The sequence below is a fragment of the Eschrichtius robustus genome, chromosome 5 (assembly GCF_028021215.1).
Source record: "Eschrichtius robustus isolate mEscRob2 chromosome 5, mEscRob2.pri, whole genome shotgun sequence".
NCBI lineage: Eukaryota > Metazoa > Chordata > Mammalia > Artiodactyla > Eschrichtiidae > Eschrichtius > Eschrichtius robustus.
In genome coordinates, this window is record NC_090828.1 from 62445660 (window position 1) to 62466380 (window position 20721).

The window sequence follows — 20721 nt, forward strand, 5'->3', positions numbered from 1 at the left end:
GGCTGCCCTGTGGAACAAAGACTTTCGCTCACAGAGTAATGACCTCTGGCAGGGAAGAATCTGATGGGCAACACTTTTTAGCTCCACTCTCTCCAACTCACCAAAATCACACAGTGTAAGAAATACTGCTGTTTCATTATCCATTGGAATGAAATCTTATGGATGAGACTCACCGATCTTTCTCAGCGACAGCAGGAGAGTTGCTTGAAGTCTCTGCATGGCCATTGCTGGATTCTGCGTGTGGACTGCTTTTACGATCGATAGAGCCCCTCAGAACTGAGAGAAAGCAAATAAGTACTTAGAGACTAAGGATAAACTCAGAAGTAGGCAGGGTTTACTCTCTGCCGCACCTCTCTCCCCGCCCTCGTGCTGCTGCTCCCTGACTTTCTGCAGCCTTTGTCTAGGACACCTCATCAAAACTGACCTGTTCTGTGATTACAGGCCTTGCTCAGTACTCGGTCCCAGCCAGCAAATTGGATAAAATGACTCATCTATAGGAAAACAAGCTACCTCTCTTTGACAACAGATATAAAGAGTGGGCAGGTTGGAAGCCCCAAGGTGAGGTAGATGGTGAGGGCAGCAGCACGCAGTAGCTGGAATGGTGCAGTGCTAGACAGAGTTAGGAGACCAGCCTCCGTTCCCGGCTGGGCTGGGCAGGGCTGCCCGCTGATGAGCACAGTGGTCGAGAAACACTGTCACAACACGGCGAGGACTATGGTAACCAGGGAATCATTCCAGGAGGAACTCAGTTCTGTATTGTGATTGAGGACAGCTTACTGGTGAGTTTCTCAAGAGTCGGGGGTCACAAATACAATTCCTCCTTCCTGTGACCATGGCAGCCATGACTGACTAATCATGGCCCCTCTCTCTTGAACTTTCATTCCGCTTCAAGATCCTTTCTAACACGACGTTTCACATCCGTGGTTCTCAAAGTATGGACCCCACATCATGACGGCTAATCGAGAACACATCTCATGAAGCATCAACATCACCTAGAGACTTGTTAGACGTGCAAATTCTTGGGTCCCAGCCCTGACCTAAGTGAACCAGGAAGTCCGGGGGTGGAGACTGACAATATGTGTTTTCAATAAGCCCTTGAGGTAATCAGGACCCATGCTGAAGTTTGGGAGACACTGCTCCAGATCAACAATTCTTAATCCTAGCTGTACATCAGAATCACCCAGGAAGAGTCTGAATATGCCTGAACCCAACTCCCAGAGATTCTGAAACTGATCTGGCGTGGGGTTGGCATCATTTTTTAAAAGCTCTCTAGATAATTTTAAAGTGTGGCCAAGGCTGAGAACAATAGTTCCAGGTAGTCACTACCAATCCTTTAGGGTTGTAAAGAGACTCTACACCTATTTGCTATCCTTATTTCAGATCATCTAGAAACATCCAAACCAAAATACAACCAATGAAGATAATCTATAAATTTACCAATTGTGACATATTGTGGAAGGTGCATAAAATATAAAAGGTTGACGCTATCATGATGAAACATATAACACGACAAAAATGGAGTACAGAAAAAGAAATACGGAAATCAATTGTTTTTTTGTGTTGTCTATTCTGGAAAGAGTATGCTCTGATTCTACATTATTGGTTTGGTTCCTTAGGCATATTTATCTCTTGTGTAGAAGAAATGTAATGCCTTTTCACTATCAGTGGTAGATAAGACCATCTGTTGTTATTACCATTGCTATAAACACCAAAAGGATAAAGAGAACATTTTATATGGAACAGTATTACATTTTTATTATTACACACACACACACAAACGTTACGACCAAACAGTGAAACAACAATATTAAAAGAAGGGGGAAAACAAGGAGAAATCAAGAAAAATAGCCTTTTAGAATTTCATGAGCTGATCCCCTCCCCTCCCCTCCCTGCCTTCTCTTGATAGATGAACTCCTCTGGTTAGAGGACCAGGCAGGTTTCCTCTCCTGGAGATTCTAAAACATTGTTTGGCCCAAGCTCACTTGTAATACTGTGATAAGCAGCATAAAATCAAGAACTGACATAAAAAGAAAAAAGAGAAGCCCACTTCAGGGGCACAGATATCTGTTTCCTTATTAAGAAGGAAAATCGACACAACTCATTTTTAACCTTGTTCTCTGGCCCAGTTCACCAGCACCAAGGGCTACCACTCACTGATCAAACCCTAGATGGTCTTGCCCGTGTGGGAAGTTGAGGTTGCTATTGTCTGCACCTATTTTGAGATCCTCAGTATGAAAAGGAGCAATTCGGAGAAGAAGCAGAAGCAAAGCTAGGAAAGACCACCAACCCGTTTTGGTTTGGGGCTCTCCTTAGGAAGGTGCCCTTTCTACTACCAGGAAGAGAGAAGGCAGTGACACCTTTATTTGGAGCTTAGCAAAATGCCCCCAGTTACTTTGCCTGGGTTTCCAGTAAAAACCCACAGAGTTTCTGTTCGTGTAATTAAAGGGAAAACTCATTCCTTGTTTCTTATTCCTTTGCACTTCAGTCATCAAAATATTGATTTTTTTAGAGTTATTTGAAGTTTAAAAACCAAACAGAAACTTACAGAATATTCTTATTAAAGCTTAGATGAAGTCTGCTCCTCCATCTCCCAGCTCTGCCAGAAGAGCAGGGATAAGGATTTGGGTCAGAGTAAAGGGCTAAACTTAAATAAGAAGGAAGTAATCATTATGTTGTACACCTGACACAAACATAATGTTGTAGGTCAATTACACCTCAATTTTAAAAGTTTTTCTTTTAATGAATAAAAAATAAGAAGGAGGTTGTCAAACCATCGAGTTCAAAGCAAAATCCTAAATTGTCAAATATTGTTAAATATGTCTGGTGACAGTTGGAATCACCTGGCATCTCTCTGGCAAATTCATTGTTAAACAAGGAGATTGGCGAAATGGAGCTATGGAGAAAAACAGTAGAGTAAAATAGGGTGATTCATTCTAAGTGAGTAGATCAAGTTAAAGGAATTAGACCAGTGACATGGCTGAGAAAACTAAATGATGAACTTCAATAGCAGAAACGTTCACAAAATATCAGACTTCAGGTATGTGCAGGTGTGACCACAGAGGCTCCTCCAGACATGGGTCTCCTGTCTTCAGGGAAGCACCCTTAAGTATTCTGGTTAAGTGGAATAAAGAAATACTGGGAGGGACTTCTCTGGAGGAGTTGAATCCTTCCAAAATCAGGCTGAACTCTAGAGCCATTCATATTTCCCAGGAAAATTGAGCCAATTCTCCACTGGACCATTTTGAAATAAGATGAAAAAGCATTTGACCATCAGGAGAAAAAAAAAGAAAGAAAGAAAACAATATAGCTGGTGTTGCAAACTCAAAATGCTTTTGGGGTCACTCAGGTAACACGAATATGTGCAGTGTCAGGCAGAGGGTGGGGAGTAGTGGGGTTTGTAGTGAGCCAGAGGATGTACACCCCATCTGAAAACATTCGGGTTCAATGTTTTTGTAAAAAAACAAAACAAAAACTCTGTGTCTGGCCAAACAAAACATACCTGCATGCTGACTGCAACAGGAAGACGCCTATTTCTGACTTCTGCTAGGGAGAAAGGGTCTAGACTGCAGGTCTGTAACAGCTAGACATCCTTTTCTGAAAATGAAAAGTGTCTCACTGTCTCCACCTCCATGTCTCCTCAAGTTCAAGAAACACTGCTGCTCCTGGGGCCCTCCCTTTCCTTTTTTCCCCACACTCTAACCTCCTTGCCCCCAGGTAAAGCTCCAGTTGTGTATTTTCTTGAAACCTAGGCTGGGCAGCAGATTCTAAAGGAGCTGGAAGCGCCCAGAGCCTCGTTACTGGGCCTGGCGGATAAACTGTAACTACAAACTCTACCGTGAAATCCAGGGCAACTCAGCTTCTCTTTCCATACAATGCTAGCATTAGCGTTAAAGGTCATATTTTTAAAAATCGTAGCTTCTTCTTCAAGCGGAAGTCCAGGGAACATCAAACTGAAAAATGGGAGGATTCTAATATTTTTTAAATGTTTGAAAACCACTGATTTAGTCCAATTCTCTCATTTTACAATGATGGTAATTAAGGGAAGGCTTAGACCAGATACCCAAGTTTTAACTTCTGGTCCACAGTGTTCCTTCCCCCCCATGAATGTTCTCAATATGTTCCAGTGTCAGGACCATAGAAAGATCTTCCTGAGAAGCTAAACTTTCAGAAGGTCTTAAGGTAAATTAGAGAGAAACATGTCAGCGTCTGCTCTAAGAGGATGGGTGGAAGGGAGACAGCTGGTACAGAGAGCCGCAACTAGACCAGTTTCCCCAGTGAACAGGTAACTGGGCACCCAGGACAGCTGCGGAGGGAGGGCTTGAGCTTCTCTCTGTCTACTCTCTCCCCTTCTGTGAAATCACAGGGTCCCCTGCAAGGCTGCCCCTGAATTTAATCAGCTGTCACCTGTAGGAAAAAAAAGAATGCCCGACAGAAGGTCCATATCAGGTGATCATTTCCAGCTCTGCAATCTTCTCTGGAGTATCCACAAATACGGGACACCCATCCCAAACCTCTAATGACCTCACCTTTGTGGTCGCCGGGCTCACTGCAGTCTTGAACCTGGGCAGTTCCCCTGGTGCCCCCTGCAACGGTGGGGTGTAGATCACAGCTTTGGCCTGAAGGGCTCCCTGTGGAATGAAACAAAACAGAATCTTCTCTAGGTTACGCCCTACACCTAGACGAATTACCAAAGTGGGAGATACAGTGTGGCTAGGGAAACCCACACTTTTCTTACCGTTTGAGGCTCCGAGGTGATGAATCTCACCCATGGGTTTGGTGTTGTTTTGAAGATTTAATACAGTGTGGTTGTGAAAGGGCACAACTACAGGAAACAGGAGAATTAGTAACTGTCTTGGCTGGACTCCCTACTAGCTTGGTGACATTGGGTAGGTTGGGTAACCTCTCTGTCTCACTGATTGCGTTAGTCAAATAGGGAGCTGGGAGACAAACAGAGGTCATGCGTGTACCAGGCTAGGGCTCCTGGTTTGACAACTGGATGGCTTTCCTGTTGCCTTTCAGTTTCCGCCTGAGAGTAAAAAGAGAGACAGGTCTCCTACTTCCCTCCAAACGTCTGCTCTAGGGCAGGCCTCTTTTGTCATGCAGGCCTGTTCACTGACCTTTGTGGGTCAACGGTCAATTACTTTGCCATGGAAAAAACAGGTTACACACAATTCTTAGTCGAGGAATGTCACCACTGCAGCTTTTCATCATCCAGTTAGCTTACTTCGCGTTGATGAACACCTGAATACTTCTCTACCAAGACAGCTGATGGCTTGGGTGTAAAGGTGCTAAAGGGATGTTCCCAGCTGTCCCACGTCTTCTTCCATGCTCCACGACCCTCGAGGTCACAATGGGTTGAAGATGTCCCAACATCTCAGACCACCTCAAGTATCTGGAGAGACCAGGTCCTTTCCAACTGGATCCCTTGGCTTTAGAAGAAACCATCCTGCCAGCGGGGCCTCCTCTCCACAGAGGAGACCGTCTTCGGGCTCCTCCCTTAGGCATCAACCCTAACTCTGTCCCATCTCCCTTCTCCCTGGCCTGTGATGTAGACCCCGTTTCCTCTCTCGTCTGCACCTCCTCCTAACTGGCTGTTTCCAGTTCTGCTGACGGTGCTTCTAGATATACCATGTTAGAATATTTGGGACCTCTGACCTTTCTCCTTTTTTATTTCCTCAGATGTGGTTTTTTTCATGCCGTCCCTCTCCCTCTTTCTGGATGGCTCTCCTGCTTCAAGCATTGCTCTCCCACCCAGCCATGTCTCTCCATTCCTTTAAGGAGGCCCAGTAAACATTCCCATGTTAACTAATGCCGGCTAACTCACTATACTTAAGGAGGCACACACAGTCCCCACCCTCATGGAGCTTGCATTCTGACACAGAGAGTGAGAATAAAAAGAGATATCTACCTGGAACCTCAGAATGTGTGACCTTACCTGGAAATAGGGTCTATGCAGATGTAATTAGTTTAAAACGAGGCCCTACTGGATTAAGGTGGGTCTTAAATCCAGCGGTTAGTATCCTTGTAAGAAGGCCATGTGAAGACACAGAAAGACACAGGGAGAATGCATGTGACAACAGAAGCTGAGAGTGAAGTGATGGGTCTAACAAGTCAAGGGATGTCAAGGATTGCTAGGACCCAGAAGGAGCTAGGAGAGGGGTATGGAAAGGATTCTCCCTCAGAGCCTCCAGTGGAAACCAACCTCAGTGACACCTTGATTCTGGGTTTCTAGTCTCCTGAACTGTGAGAGAATAAATTTCCGTTGTTTTAAACTACAAAGTTTGTGGTCATTTGTAGCCCTAGGAAACTACAATAATATGAGAAGGGGGAGCTGATGGATGTTAAAGGTTTAACTAGAAGAAAGAGGAGAAAAAGATCAAGTATGCGCATTCAGCTTGAATTGGCTAGCAAGGTGGGGATGGGGTGGTGGGAGAAAAACTAGGAACAGGAGCTAGGAAAATGGCCATTATTTGTATTTAACAAACACAAATGTATGAATTATGATGTTCCATCCATTGTCCTAAGCCCTTTATAAAAATTAACTCATTTAATCCTCATAGGAACTGTAAAAGGTAGAGACCACTATTATTCCCATTTTACAGCTGAGGAAACTGAGGCACAGGGAGGTTAAATGATTTTCCCAAGAAAGTCACACACAGCTGGAGAATGGCAGACTCAGGGTTCAAACCTAAGCAGTTTTGCCCTAAGGTCTGAATTCCTAAACATTACAGGGTAGAGCCCAGTTATTTTAAACATTTAAAAATGATAAACCCCCACTGTCCTATTTTTTTATTTACAAATGGAAATAAAATTCAGACTATTTCATTCACATGCCTGGGCCTTTAAGGGTCCCACAGATTAGCTGCTGCAGAAGGAGGCTCTGGCCTGGTGTTTGATGACCCACCCAGAGGACAGACCCAGGGATTATTTCCAGCAGGGACACTGGGTAGGTTTCCTGGTTGCTGATCTAGGCTGGGTAAGCTTTCCTGCCTTCACCATGGACCTGGCAAAGGTGCCCACTGTACCTGGCAGAGAGGGCGCATAAAGATGAGGCACAGAAGCCCAGCCTTCCCCTCCTCACCACTGCGGGCCAATGGCGCGAGGACCCTGTGGTTTCTGGCTGGAGTGACAGCTGGTCAGCAGCCATCTTATCAGAATTTAAAGAGGCCAACTTGTTGGAGGTCCAACAGGCAAATGCCACCAAAAGCAGCACAAAGTCGAATTCTTAAAGAATAGAATCTCATTGACACTTTTTTTTTTTTTTCCCTACAGCTGCCATCAGAAACCCTGGCCTCCATCTCCACCACACAAAACAAGCCTAGTAATTTTAGGCCTATGAGAGCATTTTCCACCTTGATTCTTCACTACTTAATTCCAGTTATTATTCCAGTCAAACTCTGACAGAGCTCAGAGACAGTCTTGTCTGGTAACTGCTTTCTCTAACTTGGAGGCTAAGGAGGGAGGCTTTCCCTCACCCTAGAGGTCAGTTTCTTGCCTATCCTGGAGCATCACTGAGGAATTCCTCTTCCATTCCAGCTTCTAGGGACTGCTGCTCTCTTCTCTCCCAACTCCCAGCAGCCTCAGGTTGGATTCATTTCTTATAATTTATGCCCTGCCTGTTTCCAAAAAGGACTGGGGGGAGCTTCATAGATCATTTGCTCCTTGTGGCTGTGTTAGTTGGCTCTAGCTTAGTACTCCTCTCAAGCCTGTGGTAGGCGTGTTGGTCCTGGTTCCATCTGAGACTGTCCCCCCTTGTTAAAAAGTCTGTATTTTTAGAGCAGTTTTAGGTTCAGAGCAAAATTGAGGGGAAGGTACAGAGATCTCCTCTAACCCTCTGCCCCCATACATACACAGTCTCCCCATCATCAACATCCCCCATCAAGTGTACATTTGTTACGATCGATGAACCTACATTGACACATCATAATTTCCCATAATTACCCAAATTGCATAGTTTCCATTACAGCTCGCTCCTGGTGCTGTATGAGTTTGGACAAAAGTATAATGACATGTATCCATCATTATGGTACCATACAGAGTATTTTCACTGCCCTAAAAATCCTCTGTGTTCTGCCTATTCATCCCTTCCCACAGCTCCTCACCCCCTGACAACTACTGATCTTTTTACTGTCTCCATAGTTTTGCCTTTTCCGGAATGTCATACGGTTGGGATCACACAGTATGTATCATTTTCAGGTTGGCTTCTTTCACTTAGTAACATGCATTTAAGATTACTTCATGTCTTTTGTGGCTTGATAGCTCACTTTTTTTCAGCGCCGAAAACTATCCCGTTGTATGGATGTGCCACGGTTTATCCATTCACCTACAGAAGGACATTTTGGTCGCTTCCAAGTTTTGGCACTTAAGAGTAAAGCTGCCTGAATCTGTGCAGGTTTTTGTGTGGACACAAGTTTTCAACTCCTTTGGGAAAATACCAAGAAGAACGATTACTGGATCATACAGTAAGAGCATGTTTAGCTTTATAAGAAACCGCCATACTCTCTTCCAAAGTGGCTGCACCATTTTGCATTCCCACCAGCAATGAATGAGACTTCCTATTGCTCCACATTCTCACCAGCATTTGGTGCTGTCGGTGTTCCAGATTTTGGCTATTCTAACAGGTAAATAGTGGTATCTCACCGATGTTTTAATTTGTATTTCCCTGATGATATATGATGTGGTGCATCAGACTGTCTTCCTCTCTTTTTAAGGGAAAAAAAGCCAACATTTTTATGTTGTTTTTGTGACCACCCCCAAAGCATCCAGCAGAGTGTTCTTTATAGACAGGATGTTCAGAATGTTTGGGGGGAAGGACAGCAGATCGGGAGTCAGGCAGTCTGAATTGCGGGAGGTTTCTTAGCCACATTCTGTAAAATGGGATAAAATCCCTAACCTACCTCTCAGGGTTACTATGATAATTACAGGAATAAGGTTAGTGGAAGTCCTTTGCATGAATGTATGAATTGTAAATTGCCATGCAAAAAGTATAAGATGTTATAAAAGTAAGCATTTCTATTGGTTAATCAAGAAGGAAACAATTCTTACCTCTAGGATCATTCTGGCTTCTTATAAAACAAAGTTATTTACTTTCCTCTAAATTTTTCTTAAAAAGACAAAGTTCTGAAAGTTTACAGTAGCTTTATTCATAATCACAGGAACTGGAAACAAGTGTCCTTTAGCTGGCAAATGGACACAACTGTGGTACATCCACAGACCAGAATTCAGCTCAGCGATGAAAAAGAACAAACTACTGATAAATGTAACAACACTGATGACTCTCAAAAGCATTATGATAAGTGAAAGAAGCCAGACTCAAATATCTACATACTATATGACTCTATTTATATGACATTTTGGAAAATGTAAAATTACAGGGACAGGAAAACCATTAGTGGTCACCAGAAGCTGGGGGTGGGGAAGGGATGGACGACAGAAGGGGCATGAGAGAACTTTTGGAAACGTTCCTTTTCTTGATTGTGGAGGGGGTTACCTGACTATATATGTTCATCCAATTTTATCAAACTGAGTTTTACTCTGTATAAATTATACCTCAATAAATCTGACTTGCAAAAAGTTACCAGAATTTAAAAAAAAAAAAAGGATAAGTCCTCCTTATCCTCAAACTGGATTGTTCCTGGACAGCAGGATGCAATTGCTTCTAACCCACTAGGAGGAGAGTCTGGTGAGCAAAGCCTTGCTGTTGACGAGGGACCCTTCACAACCGTTTGCATCACTGACCATAGCTGGTTTTGACACTAAGCACTTGGCTCAAAGTCTATGAAATTAGCAGGCTCTGGTCGCTTGTACATCTCACCCGTCACAACTTTATTGATGAGAATGGCTACCAGCTGTCACCTCTGCCTCTGCCTCTGTGCTGGGTGATTCAGACTTCATGGCCACAGCAAATCAAGCCGTGATCCTGCAATGGCTCTTCATGTTGGGGTTTGAACTCTTGGCCAAATGGCTGTCACTCAGCTGTTACGTTGCCAATCACCCGTCACTGTGGGTTAAATGTGATTGGCTCACCAACATCTTCCAACTCTTCAGACATCTGAAAGGCGACTTGCTTTCCACACCAGCAGACAGCAAATCTGGGTGATATTTAACTCCTGGATTTTAGAATTTCTGACTTCTGGAAGGAGGTGAGGAGGAGACTTGCTATTTTACAGAACAAGTTGCAGAAGGGCCTCAAACCCCTGAGTGGGAAAAATGATGTCAGGAGCGCACCACCTAAGTCGGAACAATTTTGAGGTCACTGAAAAATGTATCCACACAAATGAACCAAGCTCTCAGCATGATGGAGAATAGCTCTTGATAAAAACAAAACCACCTGAAATCTTTCACATGCTATTGTTGTATTTTAATTTTTCTCTGTCAGGTAAGCAAGACATAAGTTAAGATGTGGAAAATTCTCTCTTTTATAAATGCTTTATTGTAATTGTATTTGAGATTTGACAGGTACTATTTTTTTTTTCTCCAAAAGTGAGAGAAATAGTTTCATCTTTTTGAAATTATAACATTATTATTCTAATCATAGAAGAGTATTTCACAGACAATTTTTTTCCCCCTCAAGTTAAGTTCATACTTAGGAAGGGGGAACAGAGAGGAAACTAACACTTACTGAATATCTGCCATGTGCCGGGTCCCATGCAGGATGCTTTGCGTATATTATCTGCTATCATCTTCACAACAGTCCTGAGAATTAGACCTTAACGAGCCTCACTTTATAGCTAAGGAAACTAAGGCTCAGAAGTTAAGTAACTTCCCCCAAACCATATGACAAATGGTGGTATAGCCAGGATTTGAAGTCAGTAGTTCTGACTCCAAAGTCCACATGCTTAGGATGGTATATAAAACTCTCCCCAAAGTCTGGACTGGTACTCTATGTCCATGTGCCATATCCAAGATGGAAACCATCTAGTAGAGCATGTTCTACTAGAAAGAGCATTGGGTAAAGACTCAGAAGAGGGCTCTGATACCAATCATTATGCTCACGTAACACATAAGGGGAGACAACTTATGTAGACTCTCTGTGCTTCTGTTTCATCTGTTTAGGGGGAAACAAAATCTGCCTTTGTACACACAGGAGTCTTTTGAGGAAAAAAGCCTGATAATTCTTGCCATGGCACAGTTAATTTTTCCCCTGAATGTTTCTTTACTGTAACTTGGATAGAGCCCAATAACTAATAAGGGTTAGAAAACGTGATACCACATTTTATGATTCTATGTGAAAAAACATTAAAAGACATAAAGGCAACTCGAGTGTTTTTGACACCATTATTAATCAATTATTACTGATCATAAAGTTGTTGCTTCACTCAATGCTGAGGTGGTAAGGATACCATTTTGGGCACTGCCTTTTTGCAGCCAGATTCTAGAGCTCTACATGAGGTCCATAAAGGAGGAAGCGATTCCAAACTGAAGAGGTTCTATCCATGGGCTTGCTCTGAAATTTAATCTTGAGTCCTGGGGTGCCAACTGCTGCACCAAAGTTTCATCTTGAGCATTTCCATGCCATGTCAGTATGATATCAGGCACAGTGGACGTCAAACCCACTTTGGCTTTGCAGCTTCTTCTCTGTGCATTAGGTGAATAGTACCCTACCCTCTGGGTGTTTAATTCTAACATAGGCAATACTTTGATTCCATAGCAAAGGACATGCCTTTGCATCACAAGTTATTTCATGGCAAGAATTCTACCGCTTGTGCCCCTTGAGGTTTGGCAGAGCCCATTTCTCGACAGAAACCTTGAAGCCACGGCCAGGCCTCCTCTCCGCTATAAACCACTTTCTTGAAGCCATGCTTCCGGGGCTCTCTGTATGTCCTGACCCTGCTCACAGACAAGGCACATTTTCCCAAAGTAAATCACAATGCTTGTCCCCCCAAACATTTCCCCCTCCAAAACGTTATGCCTGTGGTTGTCAGAAACCAGCCACAGACCTTTATCTACAGAGAGTTAGAGAAAGGCAGACAGTGCAAGTGGACTCAGCAGGACCCTCGTGTAAGCCTGAAGGGCACCCTGCCTTTGGTTAAGCAGAGCTTTAGAAGACAGTGGAGCTAGTGTGAGTTGACAGTTCACCTCAAGCTCAGATGCTCCAGTTAATTCTTTCCCCTATATGCTGCTTTACCCTTGTGTGGAAATGGCCTAAAACACCAGAAAAGGATAGGCAGCTGGCTCCTGCCAAGAAGAGTTCGCAACCTGTCTTCTCTCACATTTTGAGGGGTTATATTTTTTTGTGCAAAATGACCAGGAATCTTTCTAAGAGATAGAAACGGAGTGAGTAAAGAAACGTTGGAATAGAGGTAGAATGACAAATAGAGATGCGTAAAGGAGTGACAAAGGGCAGCTTGTTTTCCTTCTGTCTGTTCAAAGTGGACCTTTTCTCTCGATGGTACATTCGCTTGACTTTCCTCTATTGTTTGGCTTGTGATCAACAACCTGCTTATGCACAGATTCAACAGACTGAAAAATATCTACCTAATTATTTTCACCTTCAAGAAGCATGCGCCATTTTCAGTGTATATCCTCAGCTATATTTTATAATGATTTTGACTCTTTGCAGTTTTACAGAACTCCCTTCCATTGAATGTTGACATAATATAGAGGACCTGATTATACAAACAGCATCCATTTGAGGGAGAGAATGTTTTTTAGCCCTCTGTATTGAAGATGGAAAATTTGAGGCCCCAAACGAAATCCTATTGTTCATCTTGGTAGTAGCTCCAACATAAAGCAGGTACTTAAACAGTAGTTGAATAAGTGAATGAAAGAAAGAAATTTCCTAATTTAAAATATAGTTGTCCTGCGCGCCTAGGGATATTTCTGGAAATCTCGTTCTAGGAAATTATTGTAGCCACCTAGTCATTGTCAACCCACCGATAATGCTAAAGGAACCAGCCTTTCAAAGTTAGAAAAGACTAGGAGGAGGTCTTACCCTGAGAGAGATTTAAAAGTTCAGGCAGTTTTAAACACTAAAAACTTGGTTCCGACACGATGTAGGGGTCGGGTTTCTAAAAGAAGTTAACCTGGAGGAGGGGTAGAGCCTGTCTGGATTCTCTGCTTGCTTTCCTCTCTGGAAGCTGCATTTAAAGCAACTCCCATTGGCTGGATTCACATGATGCGCTGCCCAGAGGTTCCAGCTGCAGCTGGTTTAAAATGCCTGCTCACAGGCTTAAGGAAGAGGCCCCCTCAGCCTCTGCAAGGTTGAGGCTGCCGCTCCAAAAAAGCACTCCCCGCAAAGGGCATCAGAGGGAGAAATGGCCATAGATTTTAGTGTTGTTATCTCCCGGAGGACCAAGGAGGGGAGTAAGTAGGAAGCTGATCAGAGGACAGAGAGAAAGAGAAAACGACAATTTCCACAGCACTGAAGCAATTAGATGAAAAAGTGCTATAAACCAATGGGCTCTTCCTGCTCCAGGGGTGGCTGCGGGGAGAGACGGGAAGGGAGGCTGGAAGAGCCAGCTCCTCCTGGATACACTCTTTGCACTTCCTTCCCAGCCTCTAGGGCTCCAGTGTCACCTACTTGAGGCTTTTCCCCTGTGACATGGGGAGCCCAGCACTTTGCTCTTGCTTAAAAAAAGATTTTGAATTAGAGGGGCAATTTTTGAAGATTGTGCTTTCAAAAACTTAAAAGACTGAGACACTGTAGATATTTTTTACAATTCCCTGCAGGTTGTTTGTTTTGATAGTATTTACTGAGGAAGGTATGCAATTTTAGTTGACAAAATCTAGTTACATCCACTTTCTGAAACTTAAGAATTCACTTAAAAAAATAATAGATTAGTTAGGTGACTAATAAGGACCTACTGTATAGCACAGAGAACCCTACTCAATACTCTCGAATGACCTATATGGGAAAAGAATCTAAAAAAGAGTGGATATATGTACATGTATAACCGATTCACTTTGCTGTGCACCTGAAACTAACACAACATTGTAAATCAACTGTACTCCAATAAAAATTAAAAAAAATAAACACTAGAAACTCAAAAATAATATCGATTAGCGATGGGATGACATACAACTATTAGTTTTTACTTAGAATACCCCATGTATCTGAACACTAATAGGTGCTCAATTATTTTTCTGATTAAAAAAGTACATTTTTAAAATTCTTTGGTGTTTAAAGGAGTGTGTTTTCCTATGGTAAGGGCCTATTATCAGCATTAATCAATAATAGAAACACAATAAAGCATGCCGCTTCTCACCAAGCTGACATTCAAAGTGGTTTCCCTCTCTGCCAAAAAAAGAAACTGATAAAGGATACTTTTGCCCAGATCCCCAGCGAGCTCTCTCCCTGCTACCCCACATCTCACAAAGGCCCTTTATTGCCGGCATAATGTTCTGCACACAGGAAACGTGTGCGCATGTGCCGGGCGTGTTTTCCCGTTTGTTTTCTCTTCCAGCCTTGCTCCCTGGCTGGTGAACAGTTTCGGGCCCACAGAGATCTCGAGACCACCAGCTCATGTATTTGAAAGGCATCTGTTTATTTTGAAAATGCAAATGTGGCCTGCCTCAAAGACTGACAGGCAAGAAAAGACCCACGGAGCAAAGGGAGAGGTTTCCAATCTGGAGCCCTGTCCCTCCCTGTATCACACCCAGATCACTAGCTGTCAGAACCACTTAAACAAGCTCCAGGAATCTGAGCGGAGGGCCCACAATTCAAATGAGGAGGCTCATCTCTCCCAAGACTAGCCAGGCGGATCATTCCTCACCTGCTTTAAAGTACTGATGAGGTCACTTCCAAAAGGACCCTGGGCCTTTGAGATGGCGGCTCCTAGGCCGAGGACTGCCTGGAGGAGGGCCCCGTGACAGGGACACCGGCCTCCTAACAACAGCAGCCCGGTCCTGGGGACGGATTCCTGAAGAAAGCCCGGGAAGGTTAATACCTCGACTTTGATCTCTGTCAAGGCATACCAGCAAGAATTAATTTACATTTCAGATGAAAAAGGTTGACAGCATGAAAGAAAAGGCATCTTGTTTCTGGTATGTGAATGTGCCGTAATAGATCGGGAATTCTGAAAGGAAGTTCTGAGGAAGCTAAAGGGATAAGCCGCGCGGCTGCTTTTATTGGGAAGGAGATGAAAGGAAAACAAATTTCAATATGTGCTGCTCTGTAGCAACATGTAGGCCAAATGCTTCCTAAATTTCAAGGGCTGTTCTTTTAAAACTATATAACATAGCTTAGCAACACGATGAAAAAAAAAAAAAAAAGACTATCGGCCAGAACTTGAAATATAAACAAACGCATAGCACAGAATCTAAATTTCAAATGGAACGATCTGTTGAAAAAATAATAAATTACAGAATAACCTTAGAAAATATCCAGAAACGGTTGCGTTATGATAACATCCCTAAGCCGCTTCTGCAGGCTTCAAAAGTAAGAGCACCCCTATGTTTGGGGCTTGTTCTACTTGAAATGTCTCAGTGGCACGAAGAAGAGCTTGGAATGAGAGGCTTATGCTTTGGGAAGAGCACACCCCGAAACAGAGACTTTGGAATGAGTTGCTTTGCTTTTTAGATCAACACATTGCCTTTGACTCTAAAGATAAGGAAAACATTCTCAAGTAAAAGTAAACTGCCCATAAAATTGCAAATGCTGTTACCCTATCTAAGTAACTTTACCACTAATACCGAACCAGCACCTCAGTTCCTGTCCATGGTGTTGGCTGAAGGGCAAAATGACGCTGCCTGCTTTTGCTCTGGCTGCCACACTCTCCTGCCAAGAGGGCAAGGTGGCGTGAGTACCACCCTCAATGACTACATGCCCGCCCAAGCCCCTGCGGACTCGGAAGCTCCCGATGCCACTTGATAAGCAGGAACGATGGCTGCCAGGCTAAGAAGGGGGGTGCTTGCAAGGCTAAAAGAAAAAAACAACAACAACAAGAGGAAGCTCCTTAAAGAAATGTGTTCTCTGTGGTCCCATGAAACAAAAGTACCCTCCCATGGTACCTAGCCCATAGGTGCTGCACTGAAGAGATGCAATCCTGACTGTCCTGATGTGATGAAGCTGCCCACTTGTCTGTTTTTATGCAGTGTTCACTTGGCAATAACAGAGTGCAAACAGGGAGCCCTCTAAAGACGATTTTCAGAGAGAGAAAATTTGATTTATGATCCCACATACTTTATTTATGATCAGTGGCTCAACAATATATAAGCTCAAAGTTTATATTTGAAAAGGTATGTTGGGCTTTGGGCCAAACGGCAAGATCAGTCCAGCATCCTCTCTTAATGGCGGGGGCAGGGGTGGGGAGTACTGCGTGTGTGTGTGTGTGTGTGTGTGTGTGTGTGTGTGTGTGTGTGTGTGTGTGTGTGTGTGTGTGTGTGTGTGTTGGGCAGTGGGGAGGTAGAGAAAAAAATGCACTTTGAGTTGTCTTTCTTAAGCTGCAACTAGAATTGCATCCTTCTTCCTGATGCTTTGAAGTTGTAGAGCTTAGAATTCCTAGGGGATGGTGTTAAAAGTTACACGTTTGGATTTAAATGACACCCCTCCTCCCAGATATTTTGGTTTTGAATGAAGTCATCAGGTCTTTACCGGGCCAGAGAGTTCTGAGGAGTGTCCCTGGAGCCAGGCTCTGGGCAGGGACCTCCTCGAAAAGGTTGCAGCTGTTTTATTTAAACGTTTGCTTCATGCGTGGCAGTATCTGAAAGCCTGTCCCCCTCCCTGCTGCTGAGTCCACTGGACTGGCCACTTCTCTCTCATTCTGTCTCCGATTTCTTGTGCTCTAGGAGCTCCTGGTGTGCTCTGTGGCCTGTTTCTTCCAGAGCCTCCATTAGGCACATGCAATTCCAAATGACAGAGGGAGCCGGGCCTCGCAGCCACCGTGGGTACTGCCATTTGCAGAAGAGCAGAATGACCTGGGAGCCAGGAACCAGAGCTCGAGGTGCTCAGGCAGCCACAAGCTGAGCCACAGTGCCCTCACCCTGTAGGGTCCAAAGGTCTGCCTTAGCCACATACAGGTCTGGGTGTGGGAAACTCAGTTAGCCAGGAAAGTCCCTGAGCTATTCCTATCTCTGTGATACCAAGAGACAGGTCAAGCACATAATCAGAGAATTCCAAGGTTGGAAGACGTCTTTTAGACCTTTTTAGCCAATGCTCTTGTTCACAGACGAGGGACGGGTGACTCCAAGAGGGAAACGGATTTGTTCAGTTGGCAGTATGCAAAGTGGAATCTACCCAAACTGCCTGTGAACGAATTCTGGCTCTGCCACTGACTAGCTGTATGATCATGGACAAGTTACGTCACTTCTCTGTGCCTCATTTTCCCTCTCTTGTATTCCATAAAATTTGGAATACAAGGGTACCTACTTGGAGCCTCCTTAGCCAAGTATGGCATGCAGCCAATTCTCACAATTATCACATGGGGGGGGGTGTGCATCAGAACAAGCACTAGAACCCTCCCTCACTACAACTCTTGACTCCTATTCCAGTGCTCCTGAATTATTAACATTTCAGCTTTTTGAAACGCATATGAACTTAATCACAGAATATTTCCAAGTGGACACTATGAAAATGATGTTTTAATTACCTGCTTGAATATGAACAGCAGACTCACTCCTTCTGTTGCTTATTTTCTTAAATTTCCTCCGAGCATCATATCCTCTCCAGGCTAAAAATATAAAACCATGTGCTAGGAATGACATTAATTTAAGAATGTGCCAGAGAATTGATATAAGCTGTTTTCCCTCCAATCTATTACCCCCCTCCTCCTCCCTCCTACTTTCTCACTGAACAAAATAAGCAGAGCTACGTGAGTGATGGTGGGGAAGAGGGGCCTCTCTGTACTCTCAGCTTGGCCTCCGAGATGCTTCTTGATAAGGAGTTATTTTGGTTCAGGCAGCAAGTTTCCAGAACCCTCTGGACTCCACTCATGAATCACTCGGGACCCCTATCCAGGTGAGGTGGGTCCCTGTCATTCGAATCCATGGAGGAAGCTCTGCCTTCAGGACTTGGGGGGTGGGAGAGGACTGCAATAGCCCAACCCACTCCATATTTTTTACTGGGAGGAAGGAATAAACATGAAAGTTGAAGGAGAGAAAAATAAATAATAATGATTAGTAGCATCACAGTTACATCTGGTGAGGGTGGACGATGTGCAGAACTGTGCTCAAGGAGGGGATGCATGTGACAGGAAGGGAAAAGGCATGGGAGGGAAATGGATGAAGAAAAGAAGAGAAAGAAAAAGGGGACATGGGGGCAGGGGGCGGGCTGTTAAGTCCTTCAGACAGAGAACCAGGGCACTGAGCCGCCACCAGGAGCATGATGGGCTCTCCTTTTCATTCCCGCCCTGAGCACCACAGCTCTCCAGTCGCTGAGTGAGGTCATGAAGTCCGGAGTGGACATAACCCAGTGATGCTGGGTTATGAGAACACAAAGGAAGTCATCTACTGTGTTCAAGACCTGGGGCTTTCGCAACCACTCGAGATAGCACAGGAGCTCAAATGCTGTTTGTACCACAAATGACACACGTGTGCGCAAAGAGCCACTGACTGGGCTGGGCGTATGACAGAGCCTAGTGATTTGTTCCCTTGGTTTACAGGCTCTGTCTGGGGTAGAAAAGCCTCCTGGACACAGCAGTAGCAATTCTGATGCTGAAAACCTGGTAATGGACCTGAAGTGTATATGATGTGGTTCATCTGGGAGCTGAGGCACACGTCTGTGTGATTTGGGTTTTACATCCATCCACTGCTACCACCTCTACCTTGCCTCAGGTAGGGATGGCTTGTTTGCTTACCTGGAGGTTAGGGACCATGGCGGTCTTGCTCAGGGCTATATCCCCAGGACCTAGCACAAGGCTTGGCCTGCAGTAGATACTCGATAAATATTTGCTGAAGCCAGGAAGAAAGGAAAGAAGAAGGAAGGAACGGAGGGAGGAGAAGGAACCACCGAGAAGAGCAATAGGAGAGTGGCCTCAAGTACTTAATGAAATGCCAAGATTCAGGACCGTTTACCTGACTGGATGGCAACGGCCCCCTTCTCTCTCTTCTCTCTGACTCTTTTGTATCTCCTGGCTCCAAGCCACCCCTTGACATAGGCCTGCAGCACAGCCACTCTGCCTATGACTTCCCGCAGTAGCAAATTTAACTGCTCAACATGGTAATACTTGAGAAAAACCTGAAATGAGACATCAGTTTTAGCATTACATGTGGGCTCCCAAACAGAAATTCACTGTGCTCCAACATATTCTTAACATAAATATTAAAAGCATCATCTAAATAAGGTTTACAGTGACTTGATTTATGCTAACATTACGGACTTCTTGGAAGCAAATACAATTCCCCTTCTAAGGTCGAGCCTATGTGGGACTATTGATATAAACAGACGATGAAGTTAACAGGGTTTTAGGAGATCCTAAATGTTCTCCAGGCCAGCCTCAGTTTTGCCATGAGTTCCATTTTCTCAGCTTGATCTCTTTCGCCACAGCTCTGATGGAGGTGCTAACCAACAAAACTGACCCACGGCCGGCAGAAGTTCAGAGGGATTGGGACCTGGATGACCCACAGTGACCTAATTATTTCTGCCGAGGGGCAGCAGTGTTGCCATCCACACTCAGGCGAAGGCTGGCTTTGTAGGCCAATTCAGAACGGACCATAAAAACCTGGGAGCCTGCAGGGACATGATGCTCCCCCGAATGAAAAGCCAGACATGATGAGACTACTAATCAGAGTGGGCAGGAAATATCACGAGTCTATTAAAAATGGACAAAACTATAAAAGATACTCATTGTCATTCGTATGATTTGTGTATTTGCCTGCGGTGCTGGAATAAGCAGCACTGAAAAAGGGACATTTAAAAATGAGCTCAAAGATCTCATTCTAGAAATGCTAAATGGTTCTCACGACATGCAGAACAGGAGGCAAACTCTCCTCCTCTGGTCCCTGAGGTCCTGGGACTCCTGACCCAAGACCAGCAAAAATCACTGTTAGTTTGGGGTCTTGTCTGCTAAGCTACACAATTGACAGAGCTATTCAAATCACTGATAAGAGACAAAGGTTCACAGCAGAGCAACTCGAGTGACAATCTAAACAACAAAGAAAGAACTACCTTTGTCTTTCCCAGCAGCCAGTGATCTAATCTGGACTTTTCCAAGATAGCGACACAGCTCTCTTTGCTAGCAAGAGGTGTTTGATGTGCTCTGAATGCCAAATAATAATACCTACAAAATAAAAGAGTGAAATAAAGCATTTTTAGTCACCATTTGATTCAGTATAGTAGAATTACTCTGGGCCTATTGACATATCTTGTTTTTTAACATCAAATATTTCTTGAGCATCAATAATAGTGTACTAGGTAGTGGAATATATACAATTCATGCTTATTGGCTCTTCCCTACTTTCATATTTTCTGCTATGTGTATTTTCCTTTTAATATTGCTTTGTAATTCATATTCAATACATACTTGGCATCTTTTGCATGCAAAATCAAAGTATCTAATCCTTTAAAAAACTGAAATTTAGACAGCTCTCCTAGTAAAAGTCATCATTTTAAATGTTAGTATTACTATTATAAAAATAATTTGTCATCTCATTGTATAAAATTTGACTCTGCTTTGAAAATCCCATCTGAAGCAATATGTAGATAGCAAAAATGATCATAGCCTAATACGACTAATTTTGTCTGTTAAGCTACATGTCTCTCTCAAGGTAAAAAGTTGGTGTGTTTTCTTGAAACAATCACCAAAACCACATTTGTCTTCCTGAATTACTCATTTTAATGAACTT

The 20721-nt window shown here is 43.7% G+C and overlaps 1 protein-coding gene across 1 annotated transcript in view; it reads right to left on the bottom strand.

The window, feature by feature from the left end:
• The window catches only part of MYO3B (myosin IIIB), a 372706-nt gene that overhangs the window by 96323 nt on the left and 255662 nt on the right, over positions 1-20721 (bottom strand). Inside the window, exons 25-29 of the mRNA XM_068543930.1 lie at positions 20045-20156; positions 18952-19114; positions 17529-17609; positions 4527-4628; positions 174-276 (exon numbers count right to left, since the gene is read on the bottom strand). Coding sequence (XP_068400031.1) covers positions 174-276; positions 4527-4628; positions 17529-17609; positions 18952-19114; positions 20045-20156 — 561 coding nt within the window. The remainder of the gene's footprint in view (positions 1-173; positions 277-4526; positions 4629-17528; positions 17610-18951; positions 19115-20044; positions 20157-20721) is intronic.